Source organism: Micropterus dolomieu, linkage group LG16, assembly GCF_021292245.1.
Source record: "Micropterus dolomieu isolate WLL.071019.BEF.003 ecotype Adirondacks linkage group LG16, ASM2129224v1, whole genome shotgun sequence".
Taxonomy (NCBI): domain Eukaryota; kingdom Metazoa; phylum Chordata; class Actinopteri; order Centrarchiformes; family Centrarchidae; genus Micropterus; species Micropterus dolomieu.
The window spans coordinates 8,307,005-8,329,480 of record NC_060165.1 but is presented as its reverse complement, the minus strand read 5'-3'; the positions used below and the strand labels follow the sequence as shown (position 1 = coordinate 8,329,480).

The 22,476-nt window shown below is 42.1% G+C and overlaps 5 protein-coding genes across 12 annotated transcripts in view; 2 read left to right on the top strand and 3 right to left on the bottom strand.

Moving 5' to 3' along the window:
* The window catches only part of celsr1a (cadherin EGF LAG seven-pass G-type receptor 1a), a 94,328-nt gene extending 86,916 nt beyond the window's left edge, over positions 1-7,412 (bottom strand). For all 6 annotated transcript variants that reach the window (XM_046072451.1, XM_046072449.1, XM_046072453.1 and 3 more), the window contains exon 1: positions 3,715-7,412. In XM_046072451.1, coding sequence (XP_045928407.1) covers positions 3,715-7,273 — 3,559 coding nt within the window. In that variant the 5' untranslated portion in view covers positions 7,274-7,412. The remainder of the gene's footprint in view (positions 1-3,714) is intronic.
* A 1,137-nt stretch (positions 7,413-8,549) lies between these two features.
* trmu (tRNA 5-methylaminomethyl-2-thiouridylate methyltransferase) lies at positions 8,550-13,761 on the bottom strand. 2 transcript variants are annotated; one of them, XM_046072457.1, is made up of 12 exons: positions 13,649-13,761; positions 13,202-13,269; positions 12,818-12,983; positions 12,620-12,726; positions 11,845-11,967; positions 11,526-11,698; positions 11,348-11,401; positions 11,166-11,232; positions 10,898-10,998; positions 10,612-10,756; positions 10,451-10,533; positions 8,550-10,279 (listed from the first exon to the last, which is right to left on the bottom strand). In XM_046072457.1, exons 1-12 carry the CDS (start codon positions 13,654-13,656, stop codon positions 10,130-10,132), a joined length of 1,245 nt encoding a protein of 414 aa, XP_045928413.1. In that variant the 5' UTR covers positions 13,657-13,761; the 3' UTR covers positions 8,550-10,129. The 2 variants fall into 2 exon arrangements, with proteins under 2 accessions (XP_045928413.1, XP_045928412.1); XM_046072456.1 differs by lacking the exon at positions 13,649-13,761 and adding an exon at positions 13,350-13,396.
* Positions 13,367-15,892, top strand: srr (serine racemase). Of its 2 annotated transcripts, none has more exons than XM_046072459.1 (7): positions 13,367-13,539; positions 13,790-13,967; positions 14,067-14,248; positions 14,448-14,578; positions 14,692-14,822; positions 14,923-15,012; positions 15,180-15,892. In XM_046072459.1, exons 2-7 carry the CDS (start codon positions 13,790-13,792, stop codon positions 15,419-15,421), a joined length of 954 nt encoding a protein of 317 aa, XP_045928415.1. In that variant the 5' UTR covers positions 13,367-13,539; the 3' UTR covers positions 15,422-15,892. The 2 variants fall into 2 exon arrangements, with proteins under 2 accessions (XP_045928415.1, XP_045928414.1); XM_046072458.1 differs by having other exon boundaries at positions 13,377-13,539; positions 14,692-14,840.
* Positions 15,893-15,983: 91 nt separating this feature from the next.
* Positions 15,984-17,399, bottom strand: tprkb (Tp53rk binding protein). Its single transcript, XM_046072460.1, has 4 exons — positions 17,190-17,399; positions 16,899-17,021; positions 16,486-16,662; positions 15,984-16,307 (listed from the first exon to the last, which is right to left on the bottom strand). The coding sequence occupies exons 1-4, from the start codon at positions 17,337-17,339 to the stop codon at positions 16,221-16,223; spliced, it is 537 nt and encodes a 178-aa protein (XP_045928416.1). The 5' UTR covers positions 17,340-17,399; the 3' UTR covers positions 15,984-16,220.
* A 217-nt stretch (positions 17,400-17,616) lies between these two features.
* alg10 (ALG10 alpha-1,2-mannosyltransferase) lies at positions 17,617-21,351 on the top strand. The gene is made up of 3 exons (XM_046072448.1): positions 17,617-17,966; positions 18,723-18,920; positions 18,998-21,351. Exons 1-3 carry the CDS (start codon positions 17,802-17,804, stop codon positions 20,057-20,059), a joined length of 1,425 nt encoding a protein of 474 aa, XP_045928404.1. The 5' UTR covers positions 17,617-17,801; the 3' UTR covers positions 20,060-21,351.
* The last annotated feature ends 1,125 nt before the right edge of the window (positions 21,352-22,476 follow it).

Genomic DNA, 22,476 nt, shown 5'->3' with positions numbered 1-22,476 from the left:
CTAATTATGCCTCATGATGACGGGACAATTACACTTTTCTTTCCTTATAAATGATATAGCGGTGGTTTTCACAGGAATGTTTGTTAGTTGCCAGTCTGTAGAAGTTTGTATTTGATCTCTGCCTGGATTTCAAAATAAGCACAAAGCTCTTGTGTCACAGTAGAAATCTAATTGTGTACTGAGAGAAGGGATAAATGAGAGAAAGCAGGGAAAGTGTGTGTTAGAGGGGGTGGGCGGACGAGAACAGAAATGTTAAAAAGCTGAGCTATGCAACTCCTTGAACGGGATTAAGAGCCAAACCAAAGGCATGGAAGCTCAGCAAAAGCCCCATGGGGGAAAAGAAGGGGAGGACAGGGATGAGGGGGGAGGTGTGTCTGTGTGTGTGTATGGGTGCATGTAGCAGCATGCCGTCGCGCTCATTGAGGATAGGGGGAAAAGATCAGAGCAAGGGTGGAAAAAGACGATTTAGCATCAATCATTTGTAATCGTTTAGGTAACAATCTGCTATGCTGGATCACTGACTGATATAACATAACTCCACCTATAGCCAGTTTGTGCAAGCTTTAACCTTTGCTGTTGTAAACCCCACCTATCAGGTAGATAAAAAAAAAAAACTCAAGTGCACATTAGATGATGTCTTTTGCATATTCGGATGCAGCAATTTGGTTGGAGCAAACAGAACAATGCAGCGGCTACCTGGTCGAATAAGCTAGCAGCAGCGACGTCACACTAGTGATGAATGCACTTCTTGAATGTTCCTTCACCCCAAATGCTTGTGCAGTAGCCATGAACTGCATCAGCTGAGATTGGTTACTTAGAATCAATTTAGATTTCTGGCAAGGCACATCTTCCCAAAAGGTCAAAAGTCCAAACAAGTATGATTAAAATCAAGCCTTCCTTTTCATCACCACTTTCGGAGATCACTAATTATCTAGATTGCTGACAGCCGAGGCACAGTAACACCAAAAGCCAGCCAAACACTGGTAAATCTTGGCTTTAGATGGTGGGTCTGACTATCAGCTCTGGCAATCAATCAGCTGGTTTGAGAGTCTTTTTATGTAGTAACTTCAGCAACAAATTGGTGAAAGAAGTGTTTCCTGTGTATCACAGACTGTCACTGACTGGCTAGGGTTCAGTGATGTAGCAAAGTTTACATGTTGAAGTTACACAGTCATACGCCGACCGATACTTCTCAGAGTGATTCCCCCAAAAGGTTTTAAGTGGTTTTAAGTCAAATTTGACAAGCTAATAAGAGCTTTTACAATGACACTGACACACACACACACACACACACACACACACACACACACACACACACACACAAGTACATGGGGAAAGAGAACAAGGACAGAGAGAACAGTGTTGTGGCTGGCACAGTGTGTTAAACGAGTATCTCGGGAGAGTTATCAGGACATTCTTGTGTTTCAGCAGAGGGCAAGAGAAACATTCTCAGGCCTTCTATTCGCCACAATAGAAGCACCTGCGCACTTCTTGTACAGGTGCAAAGATATAAGGAGAAAAATGTGTCACTCTTTGTGATGGATGGCAACCCCTTCATCTCTTATTTCACTGTGGTCCTCTACAGCCAATACAAATCAATGCTCACTGGAACACATCATCAGTCTTTTGTTCAGCTGATCAAGCTTAATACTGAGTGTTAAGCAGGCAAAACAGAGCTAATGCAATCAATCTCATCACGCATGGACAGAAGAGGTCAATGGCTGAGGTCTCGATTGATCCAAAACACTGGAACTGATCCAAAACGGGTACTTGTAAAACCGAACCGCACCTGATGTGCATACATTCAGACAGTGACCGGATCCAAAGGGGTCTTGAGCATAGACAGAACTAACCCGTATAGATCTGAGGATAATTGCAGTTGAATAGACTCTAATAGAGAGGTAGCAGCATGATGTCTTGTCAACAATCAAGCAGTGCGGTTCTGTCAAGCAGCTGAATTCAAGACAGACACAGACGCAATCAGAGTCTGGTCTCTCAGCGCTTGTTACGGTGCTTTTAGCGCACCGATTCCCTCAGGCCTTCTTCTCTCAAGAGCCTGGGGTTGAAAGGTCAAGACATCAGCTGGACTGGTTACCTAACACTTGACATTAGAGTGAGCCACTAAAACAAAAAGGGGGGTTTGGAGTGTGTGCATCTGTTTAATTGTGCACGTGCTTACTTATATTTGTGAAGAGGTCCAGTGTCCCTTTGAGACCATCATGAGGTCATTGTTGTCAGGGATACCGCAAGAGCTGTCAGCTGTTATTGACAAACAAGAATGCAGTAGCAGTGAATGAGGGCTGTAAGGCCTGAAAACTATTGTGGTCAGTCGTTGCCTGCTGTATCAGCAATAAAGCACTTAAAAAGGGTAGTTGGTGTTTTGTCCAAGACAAAGACATGGCAAAAACACAGAGAAAAAAAGACATCTGGGGGAAGCCTTCCACCGGCTGAAATGCCACTGAAATAAAATGATCAAAGAAAGATATTCAAGTTGTCCCTAAAAAGAATTTATGAAAATTATAGTTAAGATTATGATGAAGAGCTACAGTAACCGCAAACATGACTGGCCTATTGGTCCGGTAATGTGGGCTCGCCCTGGTGCAGCCTGGTCCATAGCACCTCATTTATATTTCTTCAGTGTGTGTAAATACACTGGCATTCCTTAGGTTGGAGAGATGATAGGAGTGACACAGAGAGAGGGCAAGCTGAAAATATCTAGCCGTATTGGGCTGTTTGCCCATTTCAGGGTTTAATGTGCTGTGTGAGATCAACCATCAGAGAGAGAGAGAGAGAGGAATCAGAAAAAGAAAGAAAGAGATGGTTGAGCAACCAGCTGTCAATAGGTGACAGGGTAGTTATTCTGTCAAGGCATTAGATTTATCTTTCCTGCCCAACTGCCTGATTAATCTCAGTGCTTTCTTGCAAAGTGTGTGTGCCTGCGTCTGTGCGCGTGCATGTGTGCTTGCCTGTACTGTAGCAGTTACCCTGCCTGTTTAGGTGTGAATGTCCAAGTTTTTGCATTTGTCTAATCTTTAACTTAAAAGAACAAAGTCTGCTTCTGTAGTGGAAAAAAAAACGCAACTTAACGCAAATTCTTTCTGCATGACTTTGTAATATGAACACACAAGCCTTGAGATGCACACCTGTCTTACAGAAAGCTCAGTTTATCCACAAAATCAAAACTCTGGATAAAAAAATATGCAAAGCAAGGAAAGCAACTCTTGCCCGAAATCATGGGAGACATCTTGCCACAAGATGTTCATAAAGCTCCCTGCAGCACACCTACAGAAGGCCAAAATCCTTCCGCCTCTGCACTTCAAAGAGTGCAGTCTATATGAGAGCTCTAAGGAAGGGAAACATGTGTGTGCGCATGCCTGCATTTTATGCATGTGTGTGTTCCTTCCCACATATCTGGAACAACAAAGCAGCAGGGTTTTGCCTGCTAATTGCACCTTTTTATTACCTCAACCAACCACTTGCACACAATACATTTATCACCCAAATGGCACATAAGCAGCACAACCGGATCCCGCATAGAGCCTGCAGCAAACACTTACTGAGCATACAGTCAACACTACAGGCGAAACCTGCCCTCTGTCTCTTTTCAACAGACAATTCTATATTAGCTCTGCAGTGTGATACTTCACAAGTGATGCCTCAACATGAAAAAAAACACGGCCTGAAAAAAAGAATAGATTTTGAAATTTGGCTTACCTGAGACGGAAATGGTCATGGGTGCTTCCAGGGTCCTGTCATTGTCCAGGTCCCTACTCAACCTCAGATCCCCAGTGTGCTCGTTCAACAGCAGCAGATTGAGCTCATTTCCAGATTCAAACTTGTACCGTAGCTTATCCGACACATCCGGGTCATGAGCTGGTACCTTTCCTATTATTCCTGATGGAAAACTGTTGGACTTGTTGGTGATGTAGTTGTTGAAAATAATCTCAAAGTTCTGCAGCACCGGCTCATTGTCATTCATGTCTACAAGGCGGATGTGCACGGTGGCCCGACTCACAAGTGGTGCGGAGGTGGCCTGTACCACGATGACATACTCCGTTTTAGTCTCATAATCCAGGTCTGTGAGTGCAGTGAGGTCACCGTTAAAAATGTCTAGTTGGAAAACTTCTGGAATATTCCCTTCAACAATCTGGTACATGATCTGAGCGTTGGTGCCCTCGTCCGGGTCAGTGGCAGTGATCCGGGCCACGACGGACCCCACTGGACTGTTCTCCTCCACATCAATGAATAGCTCGTCCTTCTCAAACACCGGGGCATTGTCATTTATGTCTTGGACGACCACATGAATGGGAACAGCTGCTTTCAGGGGCGGAACCCCGCTATCCACAGCAAAGGCCTTCAGGTTGTAAACAGGAACATTCTCCCGGTCCAGTTTGCGATATGTTCTGATGATACCAGACGAACGCTCTATGATGAAATCCCCCTCTCCGTCATCGCCACCCTGAAACGTATAGGTCACCCTGCCATTCAAGCCAGAATCTCTATCTGAAGCAGAGATCTGGAGAACGCTGGTGTGGACAGGTGCATCTTCAAATACAGTTCCCTGGTACCGATCCCTAAGAAACTGAGGAGCATTATCATTAGCATCAACAATGATTATCTCCACATAGGTGGTATCAGATTTCTGAGGGATGCCATTGTCTCTGGCAATGATGGCTAACGTGTATGAGGCCTGATCTTCATAATCAATCTCCATTTGTGTTGTGATGGCACCTGTGTCTGGGTCAATTTTAAACTGAGGAACATTGTCCTCCATCACATACGTGATGCGAGCATTTTCCCCCGTGTCCTCGTCCGTCGCACTGATCACCACCACAGTGGAGCCCACCGGTTTTTCTTCACTGAGCATCACCTGGTAGTTGGCACTTTGGAAGACAGGCCGGTGTGTATTGGCGTCCGTCACATTGATGAACACCTGAGCAGTGTCGTAGCGTGTTCCATCACTGGCTGTGACTGTCAGGACGTATTGGCGTTCCTGCTTGTAGTCCAAGGGGAGGGCTAAGGTGATGAGACCGCCGCCGCTCTGGCTAGTGATGGCAAAGCGGTTCCTGGTGTTGCCACTGGAGATCTGATAGGTCACCACACTGTTGACGTCCCTATCCACGGCCGTCACTATCAGTACGCTGGTCCCCACGACAGCATCTTCATTGATCTTCAGTGAGTAGGTCTTCTCTGTAAATGTGGGTACGTTGTCATTCACATCAAGCACCGTGATGCTGACGCTGGCTGAGGAGGACATCGCAGGAATCCCATGATCTCTTGCCTCCACGCCGAAGCTGTAGAACTCATTGGCCTCCCTGTCAAGCTCCTCACTCACTGTAATCCAGCCTGTACTATTGTTAATGCTGAACGGAAAACCAGGCGTGGTGTCAGTTAACCGGTATTCCAAACGGGCGTTTTCTCCTGAATCACCATCAATAGCTTGAATGTGGATAACAGAGTAACCAATGGCCACATTTTCCAACACGGTTGCCTGGAAAGGTGTGCTGACAAACATGGGGGCATTGTCGTTCACATCCACCACTTGCACCACCACCATCCCTGTGCCATTAATCAGAGGAGGTCTGCCACCATCCTGAGCTTTAATCCTCAAATTATACTCCCGAATCATTTCATAGTCCAGAGGATTGATGACATCAATCACACCGGTGGGGGAGTGAATGTAGAACTGTCCTTTAACATTGCCACTGATGATGCTGTAATGAACTTTGGCGTTGTTCCCCTCGTCTTTGTCTGTAGCTTCCACCTGGATGACTTTGGTGTTGACTGCCACATTCTCTGGGACCTGTACAACATATCTCTTTTCACTGAACTGTGGGTAGTTGTCATTCTCATCCTCCACAGAGATGTGGACAGTGGTGGTGGCACTGCGGGGACCAGGGTCTTTGCCCTGGTCATTGGCCTCAACAATCAGCTGGTACTGGGCCCGGGTCTCCCTGTCAGGCCGCTCTCTGATCCTCACCAGGCCGTTCCGGGGGTCGATTTCAAACACAGAGTTAACTCCATTGCCGTTTACAATTTTATAAATCATGTTGGCGTTGGAGGGCGCGTCCCCATCAGTGGCCCGGACTGTCATCACTTCAAACCCCACTTCTACATTCTCCCGGATGCTAACACGGTATTCAGTTTGCTCAAACATCGGGCTATGGTCATTAGTGTCACTCACAGTGACAGTGAGGTAAGAAGTGGCAGATCTTTTTGGGGAGCCATTGTCAGTTACAGTGACTTTAAAAACATGGGTGTCTTTGACTTCTCTGTCTAGTGACTGGACGGTTGTTATGCTCCCTGTCTGAGAGTCAATGGTAAAAAAGTCATTGGATCTGCTGTCAAACAAGGCTTCCATGCTGTACTCCAGCTTCCCCGCCTCCCCATCATCCGGGTCAGTGGCTTTCAGGGTGATAACCCGCGTGCCGGCAGGCTCATTCTCGGGCACGGACACCTGATAGTTGGGGAGCTGGAACTGGGGAGACGCGTTTACCTGGCGCTTCCTCCTGTGGATCAATTTGCCAGACTTTCTCTGGACGGTTTCTGAGAAGGATCCGTGTTGTTCATGCACTTTTACAAGCGTCAAACTCAGCTGCACAGAGAGCCTGCCGCCCGGAGAGCTGTGCAACGCGCAGTGCAAATTCACCTCTGGCTGTCCCCCGTGCTCAAGACACAAGTCACTGGTCAGGAACAAATCCCCCTGCCTGAACAGTGCGCTCAACTCTTTTCCAACACACACAGTGTCAAAAAAGGCAGTGTTCCGCGTAAAGGTGGGCATAAGTTCTGTTACATTCAAAAGCAATTTACCTGCGGGTAAGCAGGAAGTTGCCTCCAGTTCTGAAAGGTGTTTAATGTGAATGTCTGGCTTACCTGAAGCTTTCTTTCTCTTGTATTTAATAAAACAGTCTTGGCCGTGGACAAACACATTAAACTGTGTCAGAATAACGTCTCCAGATGTTGAGGAACCTGTTCTGAAATAAACAGGCGCTGGGTTCCTCATTGTGTGCGCACACTGAACTTTGTGGGACAGACGGATAACCCCGTCGTGCCGCTCAACTTGGAGAAAGCTCTGGATGAATTTAGAGGATAAAGTCCTGTCAATTTTATAAGTCCATCCGGGGCCGAGCGACAGGTTTGTCAAAAGTGTCCCGGGCTGTAAAGTCTCGGAAAGGTGCATCTCCAAACATCCCGCAAACGGCACGCTGAACAGGACACAAAACAACATCCAATACATCGATAGCTCCATGCTTTTTAACCTGTCAAATCCCATTCAACTTCACCGAAACTCCTCCGCAAACGCATTAACTCTCCCTCTCCCAGCACCGCGTTTTACTTCTATCCCTCATTGTGAAGTTTTAACGTGGAAAAAGACGCTTGGTATCCATAGTCTCTGTGTATCCACGGTGCGCAGCGGCTGCGTTAACCCACACGGAGTTTAAAATGAGTACAAAATGGCTCCGTGGCTCTCCTCCGCCTCCTCCTCCTCTCCTCCTCAGAGGCTTATTACCATAAACCTGCTGTGTCCCCCTCTGGGACGCTTTCACGGGGGGGGCCTTTTTTTTCTCATGGAGATTTAGGAAGTAGCCCTGACCGGGTGACCAATGCGCACAAGTGCATTGTTATTAAAATTAGGTAAGTTGGGTAAAATTCCTAATGCCTGTTTGAGTGTTGCTCTTTCTCTTCAGCAGCTGTTTGTTAAATTAGCTAGTTGTAAGCAGTGATGAAAAACATAAAAGTAGTTGAAGTAAGACCCCAAGTCCACAATGTCTTTTTTTTTTTATAAACATGACGTTTATTTCAGTCGCCAGGTCACACGTACTTCAATAAGCTGCTCATGAAGTTAAACTAGTTACATCATTATTCAAATAACTTTTCCCAGAAAACCATGCGAATTGCACAACTGTCTAAAACAAACTATCAGATAATTATTACTTTTGTTAATCAGTGTGTGATTGTGTTCACGGTGAGATTGTTTAATGGTCATTACATTGTAATATTTTTAGCATAGAACATTATCTCAAAAGATGAGCATGGCATCTTGTAGATAAGCTTAAAAATTAAATAAATACAAACATTAGATAACACTTTATTATGCATCAAATATCTTTTTTTGTCATTTTGTTTTTGGAACTTTATTTTTCTTTTTTTCTGTTATTGCATAGTTGTAGCCTATATCAACAAACAGTGCTTTTACTTCTTGCTGTTATTAGTGTTGTTTGAGGCGTCCTGTTCTCTGTAGTCTTATCACAGGTGACTCACAGGGAAACATTTCAAAATTACCAAAAAGATGATGAAGAATTTTTATAATAAGCGTATGCCCTGACTGCCATTAGGACTCTTAAACCACATAACTAGAAATCCTAGTGTAAAACAATGCTGACTGAGAATAACAGGTTCACCCTGGATGTTAATCTAATATAATAGCGCCTCCCGGTGGATCAATAAATGTAGAACAACCAATACACAATTACATACTGTTTTTCTCAAGCATGAAATGACTGGACAGAATATTTAGGTATACAGGGAAATGAAAAATAAGTCACACATCACTTATTAGGTTTATTCAATTATTCGTAAATGTTCAAGTATTTACAGTCTGTAATTTAGGAGGAACACAACCTACAACAATGCCATCTGAAGAGAAAAGGCACTTCTAATTTAGGTTTGGCATTTATAAACAACTAATTATTAAAATATGTATATTAAAAAAATCAATATGCATTACGCTATAAAACAAAAATTGAACCAACTGGCACATTTGGTTAGAAACGGTCAAAAAATGTGACAGATAAAAATATCCCCCCAAAAATAGCTTAAATAACAAATAAATATCTGGTTTTTGTATCATATTGTGTTTCAATTGTTCATAACTTGGCATGTTTTTAGACAATAATTTCTTCTTAGAGGAGAACATCACAAAAAACTGCACTCTTGTTTGTGTTCTGTTCAGTGACCACATTGTACTTTGTTGCTACTGTAGTTCTACTAAAGTATTAATTTAATTTATCAAAGAACAAACAAAAAGAAAAACCATCTTGTTTTGTGACATTGATTCAATGAACCAATTAGAGATTTCCATTAGCCTTAGAGGTTTGCAGTTGGCACAGAGGCAGGAGTGAACATGAACACAAGTGAAAACAAGGTAAAGGACAGGAAGGAAATTCATGAGCAGCCTTAGAGATGATAGGAAAAGTTTGAATTGCATCATACTAAATAAACAAAAGAAGTCATTTTCATTCACAGATAAGTCCACAACATGTGACCCTGTTAGCTTAAACTCAAATCCCACCAGAACCTCCAATGCCTTCATTTCCCTGGGACACTCACAGGGTTCCTATTATAAAAATAAATAAAACAACACTAAAGGGTCAGACTATCAGTGTCCTTTGAAAAAAATAAGCCTTTCTTTCAGGCAACAGGTCACAAAATTGAGTACTGTATGGAAACAGAAACTCTCTATCTACGGAAACATTTAGAGCTGAATACATTTTTAAAAGGTGGGTTTAATTTTGTTTTCTGAACTCCAACTCCCAAGGGTAACCACAATTATGGCAATTATCCTCCAGCACCTCTTATATGGAAGTTTACTTAAATACATATACCAGGTCCAATACAGTCTTTTGTTTTGCCTTAAATAAATTTATGTCAAACTAGCAACGCAACGCAAACAATAACAGCAGATCTAATGACATCATGAACATTAAATGGCAACCCATGTATGTTACAAGCAGAAACAGACATACTGTACTGACTATAATTTATGCGGAGTCCAGGTAGCTCTAGTCAGTAATGTTAGCTGTAAAAGTGAATAGTCGGCAAAAGCTTTTTCTTACAAAAATGATGTAATTGTTACTGAGTGAACCATCTTATTATCATCTAGTCTCCGCTCCAGAACACACTTTGGCTTGGATGCAGATGGTTAATCTGAGCAGCTAGCAGATAACCTTGTCGTATCTAAACACAAGAAATACTAAAAGCAGTACAGAAATCCATCAGAAATTTTTTCTTGTGTTATCAATAATGTTGATGCATCCAAGTCACAAAGCCCTCTCTAGAAGAGACAGTTTATATTCAAGAACAGGGTGCTCTACCTAATGTACCACCATGCCCGGGCTGTGAGGTCGTCTCAGCTGGCTGGTTCAGGGGTCTGCTGCTCCTTCTGCTGGGCGGCTGTTACCAACCGTTCTCTGCCCTGCTGCAATGTGTATTCACTGGGCCCCAGTTGGATGATCTTCCCACTACCCAGACACTCGTCTCCTTTGTAGAGCACTGCAAACTGGGGGGAGGAAGGGACGAAAGCAAGGAGAAAAAATTAGGAAAAACAGGCACATCCACTTCAGTAACAAAGAGGAACTCTGTGTGGGACTATATGTCTTTTGGCATTGTAACTGGTATTACAGCATTTGCCTATGCAATTATACTGTAGTCTGTAACACAGGACTGTTACCTGTCCAGGTGTCAGAGCTCTAACTGGCTGGGAAAGTGAGATCCACACAGAGCCGTCCATGTTCAGTGTCACTGTACAGGGAGCTGGAAAGCACAAAACAATAATCAGTAATCACTTCTTCTCATTCATTCATGTACAGACACTGATAATCCGACACTCACTGAGCGGCATCTGATGGATGAAGCGGAAATGACATTCCATCATCTGGGTCCTGGCGAGCTCAGGGGGCGGGTCCATTGTTACCCAGTGGAAACGGTCGGTCCGCATCATGTCACGGAAAAGAGCAGGGTGATTGGTAGTTGGAGCCTAAGTCACGAGAAATTTAAGGAATAAAGGAACAAATTGGTCAAGTTTCAATCTTGACTCCACCTTAAAAAGTGAGAAACAAGAGGAGACAGAAGACAAGAAAGATGATTCCACTTTCACAACAGAGACAGACTTTCTCACCACAAACACATCTCCAGTAGCGATGTCTTTGTCCACTACAAACCAGGCGTCTCTCTGCCCGCCTATCCTCGCCCTCTGGCCCAGCGTCAGTGTGAACCAGCCTGGATAAAGAGAGACAAACAAGAAAAGAGACAGAATGTACACTCAGTTGTTTTATGTGTTGTGAGTTTGGAACACAAATTAAGAGTGGATAGTAAAGCACTGCAGTCTGTCTGTATGATAATGTAATAGTGACACACCAGAGAAGCAACCACAACCACAAACATACCTCTGTGTGTTCCCATGACAGTCCCGTCCTCAATGGAGACAAAGTTCCCTGGTTTGGGTTCCAGATACTGGAAGCAGAAAAAAAAAACAGTAGAGGTTTAGATTGAAAAAGGGAAAAGGAAAAATAAAGCCAAAGTGGCCAAATTGTTATGTGGAACAAATACCTGAAGCTTTAATTCTTACCTCCAAAATAAAGTGTTCAAAGTTTCTCTCTCCAATAAAGCAGATGCCCATGCTCTGGAAAGACATTAACAGTTTACTTAGCATACAAATGTGAACAAAAAAAACCTATTTATGCTCTGCTGATATAATATAATGTAATATAAACATGAATTAAATGTATTTATGTACGTGTGGCTACCTCTTTCCTCTTCAGCACATGGTGAAACCCTGCCTCAGCAGCAATCTTTTTTACAAACTCTTTGGTGAGTCCGGCCAGCGGGAACATGGTTTGTCGCAAGGCGTCCTGGGAGATCTGACTGAGGAAGAAGGTTTGGTCTTTGAGGAGATCTGCTCCTTTGTACAACCTCACAGCTGAGCAGGTGGAAGAGGGAGAAAAAAAAATTAAGACTATTAATACAGTTAGAGTGTGTGACCTTAGAGCCAGTGCTGTGGTACAGTCTCCCTGCCAGTTAAAACAAAGAAAGAGCAGACTCAAACAGAGAAGAGAGAACTCTTACGATTTCTTATCTCAAATCGGTCTCTGAAGAGAGTGGTAGGCGGGGCAATGTGCGTCTGTTGGAAAACCTCTTCATCTTCCTGTGACGTCCTGGCATAGTGGCCTGTTGCCACGGCATCAGCACCTTAGCCAACAACAGCACAACACTAATGAAAAGTCTAATTTAACTAGACTTTTGTATTTTGCTCAACACTGAGAAATAGGACTGGGCGATATGGCCTATAGATAATATTGCAATATTTTGTGGCTATATCGCGATACACGATATACGTTGCGATTTACACATTTTAAATAACATACCGCACATTCTTAAACATCTACAGCAGTAAAATGCAACATACACATTAATTCAGCAGTAATATTAATGCAAAAACATCCTATATTATATTAAAAAGGACCATTTTACTGCACAATGACTGAGTAAATTGTGTTATAATATTTGCATACTTTTACATTAGTAAGTTTTAGAATGCAGAACTTGTACTTGTACCTATATCAAATATATTCAACATTTCGCCCAGCTTTACAGAAGAAACTGATTATTTAAAGCAACATCAAACTCTATCAGTATAAACGTTATCGTCTCGTTCTATATCTCACTTTAAAATATATCAATATATCACCAAGCACTACTAAGAAATCTATTTAATTCAGTCCTCATATCTCAAACTACAACCCCACTGCTTTCCAGTTCAGAAAATAAACAAGTTAAACAAATGTTTAGCAGCTTAGAATGAGTGTACATGTCAGATTATGACCACATTATGGTTGCATACCCAGAGTGTTGACAGCATACTTGTGGAAATGGTTGAATTTGATGTGCTTGTTGCATAGTATATCTGGGTTTGGTGTCCTGCCCTTCTCATATTCCTTCAACAGGTTACTGAAAGTGACAAAAGACAGTCGTGACATTCACAGTAAAGAGTTATAAAATTAAAAAGTGTTTTAACTGTATGCACAGCAGCCACACATACCTGAATACTTCATGCCAGTACTCTTTGACATAAGACACCTGCCGGAAGGGGATGTCCAGGGTCTGACACACTCTGTAGGCGTCCTCACAGTCTTTCTCCGTAGTGCACACCCCTTTTTCATCCAGTGAGTCCCAGTTCTTCATAAAAATCCCTGTGACACTATAGCCTTTAAATGAAATAAGAATGTGTGATTATGTTTGCACATTTGGCAACAGAAGCACGTGTTGGATGTAAAAATTCAGAAACAAATAAACCAATAGCTGTTTTTATGACCTTTTTCTTATTCAGGTAGAGCCGATAGTAACAACTTTGCTAACTATTTAATATTATCAAGTCAGTCCAGGTGTGTTTCTGTTTGTCAGACACAGGACAGGATTTTCTCACCTCTTTTCTTCAGTAACAACGCCGCGACAGAGCTGTCAACGCCGCCAGACATGGCGCACACCACCTGTCTAATGACACCCATGTTTTAAAATGACAGTCCTTTCTATTAATACTATTTTTGTAGAGTAATTAAGAAAAGAGAGCTAACCGCTCTCCGTTGCCAGTTACATGGGAAGCCATATTTGAGGTCCATTTAATAATAACTTCCGACTAGAAACTAGTTTGAAACTGGAACTAGTAAGCTGGGGGGGGGCGCCAAAATTGTAACACTAAATCACGGACCACATCACGGAGCTGTCACTGTTTAAAGTAACTGAAAAATCCAAACAAATAGTAAGGTAAGTGGGAAATAAGCCGAATACGCTAAACATAGCTTTTTGGTTAACTTAATGATGCTTTTGGAACAAAAAAAATAAATAAAAAAGTAGGTTTTGCAATTTAACGTACCGGTACATTGGCTGGTTTTAATACATCTGTAAGGGTGCGTTGACTGCCCAGTATGGTCAACTAAAATCTTTAAATTATTTTTTTTATTAATCAAGGAATGCATGGTATTCCTGATAATTAAATTGTGTGTCTCTGACACAGATGGGAGAGGTGTCTGCAGAAGCCGTCACCCTGGATCTGCTGAGAGGAGCCAGCGAGACAGTGAGGAGCAGCCCGCTGGGTGTCATCAACACTCCCATGATCCCCTGGTGCCAGACAACCCTGCCTCTCAACATCCACTGCAACATCCACATCAAGCTGGAGAACATGCAGAGAACTGGTTAGAGGAAACCACCTTGATTCATCTCACAAAACCACATCATGCAATTTTGTAGCCATGGCTCATAATTTTACTACTAATTACACATTTTATTGACAGGGTCGTTTAAGATCAGAGGAGTGGCCAATCAGTTTGCCAGGAGGCAGAAGGATGGTCATTTTGTGACCCTGTCTGCTGGGAACTATGGGAAGTCTTTTGCGTATGCCTCAAAACACTATGGGTTAAAGAGCAAGGTGGTGATGCCAGACACTGCCCCAGTGTCCAGATCCATCCTCATACAGGTTAGAGGTGATCTGCTGATTGACTGAAAAGCAGGCCATACAGTGAACTCATAAAACACATCCAAAAAAGGATGTGACATTATGTTAGCTTGTGCTGTGAATTCCTGTTATTGTTGTAATTTGTTTCTCTGCATCAGTCTCAAAAAGACAAACTCTGTAGTGGTTGCATTCAGTGATGAAAAGTGTTTCTGGTCTTCAGAGTTTGGGGGTAGAGGTAGAGCGAGTTCCCAACTCTAGTCTGATGAATGTTGTGAACCGCTGCGTTCAGGAGGACAACATGACCCTCCTGCACCCCTATGATGACCTGGATCTGATAGCAGGACACGCCAGGTACACTCAGGGCTGACGGTGGATTTGGGATTATTTAAAATTCCATCTTTTAGAAAAAGGGTGATGCTTAAACCAGTTGTTTAATCTGACAGTCTAAACCTGCGTGTATCCAGCCTAGGTATGGAGGTGCTAGCATTGGTGCCCGAGCCTGATGTGGTGGTGGTGTGCTGTGGTGGAGGGGGGTTGCTGGCCGGTGTAGCTTCTGCCATCAAACTGTCAGGCTGTGATAAAACCAGAATCTACGGTGTGGAACCAGAAGGAGGTAAAGCTAATACACAGAAAAGCGTCACCTCCAGTGTTAGTGTAACATGAAGAACTTTGTGATTGTGTTTGTTTAAACTCAGCCTGCACCATGTACAAAAGTTTCATTGAGAAGAAGCCGGTGAGCATGGACACCAAGAGCATCGCATCAGGACTTGCACCACCTTTTGCAGGTACCACATGTCAATCTTTCTTTCCACTGCTTTAAATTAAACTCTTGTTAGTTTGTTCTTAACCTACTGTACTAAGGAAGTTATAGATTTTATAGAATTACTGAAAGTCACTGAAATGTTTTACTCTTATAATTTGCATCTCTCTCTCTTTTTTTTTTGCATCCCAGGCACACTGACCTTCAAGTTGTGTCAGCGTTACGTGGAGGGGATCGTCCTTATAAATGATGCAGAGATCAAGGCAGCGGTGTCCACCCTCTACAAGTCTGGACTCGTGGTGGAGCCGTCAGGAACCGCTGCGTTCGCTGCCATCGTTAACGACAAGATACCCGAGCTGGAGGGGAAGAATGTGGTGTGCATCCTCAGCGGAGGGAACATTGGGAAAGACGAGCTCGCTAACTTTCTAGACTGACAAATGCACACAACTATAATGTGACTAGGTCTTACAAGAAGATGAACAACTTTTCAGGTCTTCAGATTTAGCATCCCTATACTGGCGATAAAAACTGGTCATTCAAGGTGATTTAATGGAAAAAGGCCTAACTGTTTTAGATAACCAGTACATTTAATATTCTTGTCTTCTAACAGGGTTTGACTTAAATTTGGCCCGACTCTGAATCTTTCATGTCAGTGTTGTGGATACCAGATGCATTTTAAAAACAGATCCTCTTGAGATCAAGCTAATATTTGGCCCAGAGCATTTTGGATTCATTATTCACCAACTTACTTTACATCACTGTCCCCCCGCTGTCAAAAAGCCTAGAGCCGATCTTCAACTTTCATACAAAAATAATTGTCATCAAAAAGGTTCAAAGAAATACTGAGAGGCATGAGAAGTTACCATAGGAACTCGGGATGATGCTAAATAAAGTGTTATGACTTCTCTAACTGCCCCTCAAACGTTTTCCACATCTGTCAGAGTCTAACAATTATATAGAAAATGTAAGCAGGAGAAAGGACAGGTAAGGACCATGTGGAAAATGTGATAGATTTTATATTTCAGCTGGGAGCATGAGCTTGGCGTACATGAAATGTGACTTTCACTGTAGCTAACGTTGATTTGAGTTTGCATGGAGTGCACAAAAGACAATGTTTTGGAACTTTTCATGAGGTGGAATAATGTCAACAGCGGAAAATCCACATCTCATATGAAAAAGGCAACTATTTTCTTTTTTCTTAAAGTCCTATTCTGGTCCGTTTTCCTGTTGTAGCTACATGACATCCTTGGTGGCCATCCTGCATACAACTGCATCCAGCAGACTCCCACATTTCTCCTCCTGGGGAGTGACTTTGTAAAGCTGAAAAGAAGGTAGAAAAGGGGTAAGATTAGAAGACAAGCTACTGAAATCCATTGAATAACTATGGCTATAGGGGTTCTTTTAAACAAGCACAAGTCACATTTTGGAATGAAGCTGACAACCCACAACTTTCAACCTGTATGGAATGAGTCATAAATTTAAAGCAGAGACGGAGAACCTTTTTGATTTTTGCATGATCTGACAGCGAGGAAACATCTTCCACTGGAACCTGCCGCCCGTTCACCCTGGCTGTGACGTCTGACAGAATCTGGGACTCATCTTTGCTATGAACCAGGACCACCATGACAGAGTCGTCGCCATCACAGATCCCAAACCTTTTAAATGCCTCTGAGATCTGTATTACAGAAGGTATACAGATATGATTTATTAGTATGTTCATGCACCTTATGGCTGTTTGGCTGATGCTACTATCTAGAGCAAGTTAGATACTTAGAATGAGTGCACCCAAAGAATACATTTCCATTTCTATCTAATTGTGCAGTCACCATTAGTTAAGACAGGAAAGGTTGAAAGCAACAAATATTCCTGCACCCCTAAAATGATAAAGACAAGAACGTTATGGTTACTTACATTGTTAGTAGGTGACAGGTTGAAGATTATTTCTGAGTTTAAACTTCTTGTCTTCATTTTCCCAATTTTCTGTAAGTGAACAGCCTTGTTGGCAGCAACCAGTACTTGGAAAGGGTTCACCAGCTGTAAATGACAAATGCTTAATGAAGTTCCACAGTTTCTGTCATACTTTCTCTGTCCCATTTGATATGAAATACACGAGTAGTTGTAGAGACAGGCCTACGAGCCATTTGTTGTGCGTGGAAGTTGATACTTTTGCTAACTTATATATATATAAAAAGAATGGCTCACCATCGTTGGGTTGATCAAGGCACCATTTATTTTACCCTCCACTGCGCACTGTCTCAACTCTGCGGCATTTTTCACCTCCTTGAAAAGCATCTGAGTGACTCTGTGGTCAGAGAAAAGCTCTAGTTCCTGTGTTGAATGCATGCTGGACATTAGTTTAATGAATTACGAAGAAGCTGTTCACGTGAACGTCTGTACACCAGGGGAACCATAACACGGTGACACCGCTTGGAAGGAAAGTTCCTCTTTAGGAAAAGGGCGCCACAAAAGAAAGAAAGCGACATCTTAAATCAGAAATGTTTAAAATTCATCATATGTATAATGGTAGTGATTACTATTTATAGACGTATGCTGCTGAACTATTTAGCACAACCCAGGAACCAATAGTTATTCAAGATGTTTCGTACCGAGCATGTTTCCGTAGCGGACCGCCAGCTGTCAAGAACCAAAACTCTTCCGTTTATCAAAACTGCGTGGAGTTCAACCAGTTTCCTCGGAATTGCGTTTGTAAACAGTGGTTTTAATTCGGTAATATAGTCAGTATGTGGTTTATACAACATTCCTACAGTTAACTTTGCACTGCATTCACTTTTACATCAGATTTCGTCATCAAACATGGAGAAATTTGAAGGCTACATCTTCACTGCTCTCTGCAGCACCAACTTTTTGATATCCTGCCTGCTGTTCTCCAGAGTCACTCGAGAGCAAAGGGAGCCCTACATGGACGAGATTTTTCATATCCCACAAGCTCAGAAATACTGCCATGGGAAATTCAACGAGGTAAAGTGGCTTTCTGAAAGTCGCGGTCGCCATGAAGCGAGTCTATTATTGTTGTTTAGCGGATTAAGGTTAGCTAACAACGGAGCTGTTGTCATCAGAAATGATGTGGCAGCTTGTGGAGCTTTTAATCTCTATGTGGGACATATAGAATCGCATTAATGGGGGTTTATGTGCCTAAAAGTATTGCTGTTCGCATGTAGGATAGCCTTATCAAGCACAATTCAGACTGTAGGAAAGTGCAGATTATATCTTTTTTCCCTCAAAATTTTAATAAATTTACCCCAAACCATATAAACCTTTTATTACTGATCACGTTATTTCAAGGCAATAGTTTTTTTTCTAGTCTTTATTTAGCTAGACTGGCCAAATAAAAGGCACATTCTCACTTTTGCATAAGGTTTTTAAAAACACACGTACAAAATATACAACCTTCATATAAATGTAAATGTTTAAAATCTACAAAAAGCAAGGTACTATTTGGAAATGTGTTATGTAAAACATATGAAATTTGCAGTAAAAGGTTAAAACATTCAGAAATATGTTCCTTTAACAGGTGTTAGTTTTTCATTACAAAATCTAAAAGGTACCCGTTTTAGTATTTGACTAAGTATTTTGCATTAAGTTAGCCCGCTAACGAGATACATTTTTTAAAAAAGATCAAAATTGAAGCAGCAGAGTCCAAGATATTCTTTGAACTTATCTTCATGTAAAATTGCTGGAGTGCCTCTGTTTAACATGGTTTTGATCCTTGTGCAGTGGGACCCAATGATCACCACTCTCCCAGGCCTTTACCTTGTCTCTGTGGGAGTAATCAAGCCCGTGGTGTGGCTCGCTGGCCTGACAGGCGCGGTGGTGTGTTCCACAGCCATGCTGCGCTTCATCAACCTGCTGTTCAATTGCGGAAACCTTTACCTGCTCTATCTGCTCATCTGCAAACTGCACTTCAGGGAGAAGGTATTTCTACATGACGAAGATAATCATGCTTGTTTGTCATCGTCTTGTATTCTGATGTGGCGTTTCCTCTCTTCCAGACACGAACAACCTCACGCCGAGTCCTCTCTGCGCTGTCTCTGTCCACCTTCCCCGTGCTCTACTTCTTCAACTTCCTCTACTACACCGACGCCGGATCTACTTTCTTCGTCCTCTTCACCTACCTCATGACTCTCTACGGCTGCCACAAGGCCTCCGCGTTCCTCGGCGTCTGCTCTGTGCTCTTCCGCCAGACCAACATCATCTGGGTGGCCTTCTGCGCAGGCACATTGGTGGCCGCCAAAATGGACGAGGCCTGGAGGGTGGAGCATACGAAAAAGAGGGATGAGAAGTCTCCTCCCTCCCAGGTCCCTCTGTCATTCAGTGGAGCTAAGAAAGTGGTGCATTTCACGCTGGAGTTTCTCACCTCTCCCAGTCATGTGAAGGCGGTGCTGCTGGTGGCCTGGCCTTATGCAGTGGTCGCCGTGGGTTTCCTGGTGTTTGTGGTGCTCAATGATGGGATAGTGGTGGGTGACAGGACGAGCCACGAGGCCTGCCTTAACATCCCCCAACTCTTCTATTTCTTCTCCTTTGCCCTCTTCTTCTCCCTCCCCGTCTCACTTTGCTACCACCGTGTCCTTCGCTTCCTCCAGGCTCTGAAAAAACAGCCTTTGTTCTTCCTCTTTGTCACGGGCGTGTCCTTGCTCCTGGTTTGGAAGTTCACCTTTGTCCACAAGTACCTCCTGGCAGATAACCGCCATTTCCCCTTCTACGTGTGGAAGAGGCTTTTCCAGAGGCACGAGTTGGTGCGCTTCCTCCTCGTCCCCGCATACGTGTTTGCAGGCTGGAATTTTTTGGACTCTTTCAAGTCGCGCTCACTGTTCTGGAGTCTGGCGTTCCTGGCATGCCTCCTGGCTGCTACAGTACCCCAGAAGCTGCTGGAGTTCAGGTACTTCATCGTGCCCTACCTGATGTACCGCCTGCACATGCCTCTCCCCTCTCTTCCCAGACTCATTGTGGAGTTTCTTCTGTACGCGGTGGTCAATGCTGCCACACTTTACATCTTCGTCAGTAAGACCTTCCAGTGGCCGGACAGCACAGCCACACAGAGGTTCATGTGGTGAACAAAAAAGAGAAGGGAAGCATCCGGTAACGGGAGTTCCTGAACTCCAGCAGGATGTCAGTCTCAGAGAACCACAGTTCATGTGACATGTCAGAAATCAAAGAAAAGTCCTCTGTTGCACCTCTGTTGCTACAGTGTAACCACATGATGTTTGGGATAGTGTATAGGGATTGCCATAGCTTACACTAAGAATCAATATTGCTAATTTGAACATGGAAGGTGGCAGAGAAAATTGAAAAACCTTTTCAGTCTTTAATGTTGAAGGCTTTTAAGGTCGAGTTATTCTGCTTTCACTGACAAAGGCTACAAGCCCTGCAGTAGGCCTGTAGATTTACTGCAAATCCGTTCTCAATTACATGAAAATGACCAAGAGTATTCAAAGAGAATTTCATTTTGTAAAAATCATTACAGTTCTTGGCTTAGACAATACAGTGGTGGTGTCAGTGTTGTAAAACCATTGGTACTGAATTATGATGGTCTGTTCTGATGAGATTATATTCACTGTATATAAAACTTGTTTCTACTGTACATAAACAATTTTTCTCCGGGGCGGAAACAACGGTCATGTAAGTTTGACCTTTCCTGCAGGTTTCTGGGAAGTGGCGAGGCGTTTCTCATGGCAAACTGTTATGTACTAAAAGTACTGTATGCACTTACTGCGAATCAATCCTCGGTGAAATAACTGTTGACTTGAGCTGTAAAAATGATTTTAAAAGACCAAAAATGACAGCCATATTGTAAACTTCAGAATTTGTATTATATGGGATGTTTTTGTAATGACTGAGATTTTTGCTTTTTGATGGGCACATTTTGACCCACAGTCATCTTTATAATTGTGGGACTAAATTCAAAATAAGATACATATGTTTTCTATTGTTACCTTGATATTTTTTTTTTTATATCTATATATGACCAAGCCATAAAAATCCACTGGAGGTGATTCAGAAATGTGTCGATCGTTGTTAACTTAGATGTTTTTAGTTTGTCATCAAGTCTTTTTGTTTTCGTTTTTTTTGCACTTTGTGATTTTAATAAATAATGTAATGTAATGTAATAGAGGTCATCTTGCCTTCTTCATGTTTCCCCTTTCTGTTGGCAATTTTCTGTGTGTGTGTGTGTGTGTGTGTGTGTGTGTGTGTGTGTGTGTTTATTTCACATTTATTTTTCTATGTAAATACATAGAAGATGGATGTCTAATGCTTAAGTTCCACACTTAATGTCAATCCAGGTGTTTGCTGCTCCCTTGTTGATACAATCATGTGTATACCTTTTGAATAAAACGACATGCAAACATCAAGTCTCAAGTGAAGTTTATTCATCAACAAAATAGATAGAAGAAGCAAATCAACTTTTTTTTTGGTGTATCACAAAGTCATGCATGAGCTTTGCCTTGGCAAATTTAACTGATGCAGGCGTTATTTACACAGATCCCATATCCACTGAATGACAACATCACAACAGAGTCTTACATATTTTTTCTGTGGTTATGGTACTATTCACACAAATACGTGGTAATATTTCACCACTCTTAGTACAGAAAACACAACAGATCATCAAAAAGGACCTTTTTTCACAACTCTAAGTACATCTGACATTGACTCTGTACAACAAAAACAAGTAGAAAGATGTTTTGCATTGAAATACATTATGTTCATACAAAGTAGATGGAGAATGTTTAAGATTTTCTTCTCTACTGTCAAAGCCTTTTTACTATCACTATGCTCATTGTTCCTAATTGCTGAAACATTTGCTTACTGTACATGTATTGTTGTTTCATTTGCCTGATATAGGCAGATTCAAAACTGTAAAATACAATACATGATTACCATCCATCTGTGTTACAAGTGTGAAGAGTTTGGAGTTTTGTACTAAGAGTTGTGAAACTTTACCACATACTTGCGATAATAGTACCAAAACGATAAAAAAGAAAACAAAACTGTAATTAGAGATTCATACTAGCTTGATTTGCTCTGCAAGCAGTGGCAGAAGAAGTACTACTATATTTTATTTAAGCAAAATGATAAATACAAGTCTGTAAAAATAAGTATGTACATGTAAAACTACATTCAAGATTTCACTTGAGTAAAAGCACAAAATTAATAATAGCAAAATGTATGGAGCCTTTCAAAGAGTTATCTATATATATATATATATATCATATTATTGTAATATTACTGATATTACTAACACCTAAGCAACATTTTGATGTTACAGGTGGTGGAAGTAGAAGTATAAAGTAGCATAAAATTGTAGTAAAGTACTTGAAAGTACTTAAATGTATTTAATTACTTTCCATCACTGTTTGAACGACAGAGAAACTATATCTCCACAGAAATATGGATTTGACTCAATATGTTGTGGTGTCTAACCTGTAAATCTTCAGTATAACTCAACAGTTATGCCAATCAGTCACTAGGA

Bases quoted from the DNA above. Each gene is read 5' to 3' on its own strand.
- srr (XM_046072458.1), top strand. From the start codon at position 13,790: ATGGGAGAGGTGTCTGCAGAAGCCGTCACCCTGGATCTGCTGAGAGGA. The intron at 13,968-14,066 runs GTTAGAGGAAAC...TTTTATTGACAG, and splicing joins GGAGAACATGCAGAGAACTG to GGTCGTTTAAGATCAGAGGA. The intron at 14,841-14,922 runs GTAAAGCTAATA...GTTTAAACTCAG, and splicing joins CGGTGTGGAACCAGAAGGAG to CCTGCACCATGTACAAAAGT.
- alg10 (XM_046072448.1), top strand. From the start codon at position 17,802: ATGGAGAAATTTGAAGGCTACATCTTCACTGCTCTCTGCAGCACCAAC. The intron at 17,967-18,722 runs GTAAAGTGGCTT...ATCCTTGTGCAG, and splicing joins GCCATGGGAAATTCAACGAG to TGGGACCCAATGATCACCAC. The intron at 18,921-18,997 runs GTATTTCTACAT...CCTCTCTTCCAG, and splicing joins AACTGCACTTCAGGGAGAAG to ACACGAACAACCTCACGCCG.
- trmu (XM_046072456.1), bottom strand. From the start codon at position 13,381: ATGGCTTCCCATGTAACTGGCAACGGAGAGCG. The intron at 12,727-12,817 runs GTATGTGTGGCT...TGTCACTTTCAG, and splicing joins TACTGGCATGAAGTATTCAG to TAACCTGTTGAAGGAATATG. The intron at 10,757-10,897 runs GTGAGAAAGTCT...CTCGTGACTTAG, and splicing joins CTACTGGAGATGTGTTTGTG to GCTCCAACTACCAATCACCC.
- tprkb (XM_046072460.1), bottom strand. From the start codon at position 17,339: ATGTCCAGCATGCATTCAACACAGGAACTAGAGCTTTTCTCTGACCAC. The intron at 17,022-17,189 runs GTGAGCCATTCT...TGTCATTTACAG, and splicing joins CCTTGATCAACCCAACGATG to CTGGTGAACCCTTTCCAAGT. The intron at 16,308-16,485 runs GTTCTCCGTCTC...CCTTCTTTTCAG, and splicing joins ATCATGCAAAAATCAAAAAG to CTTTACAAAGTCACTCCCCA.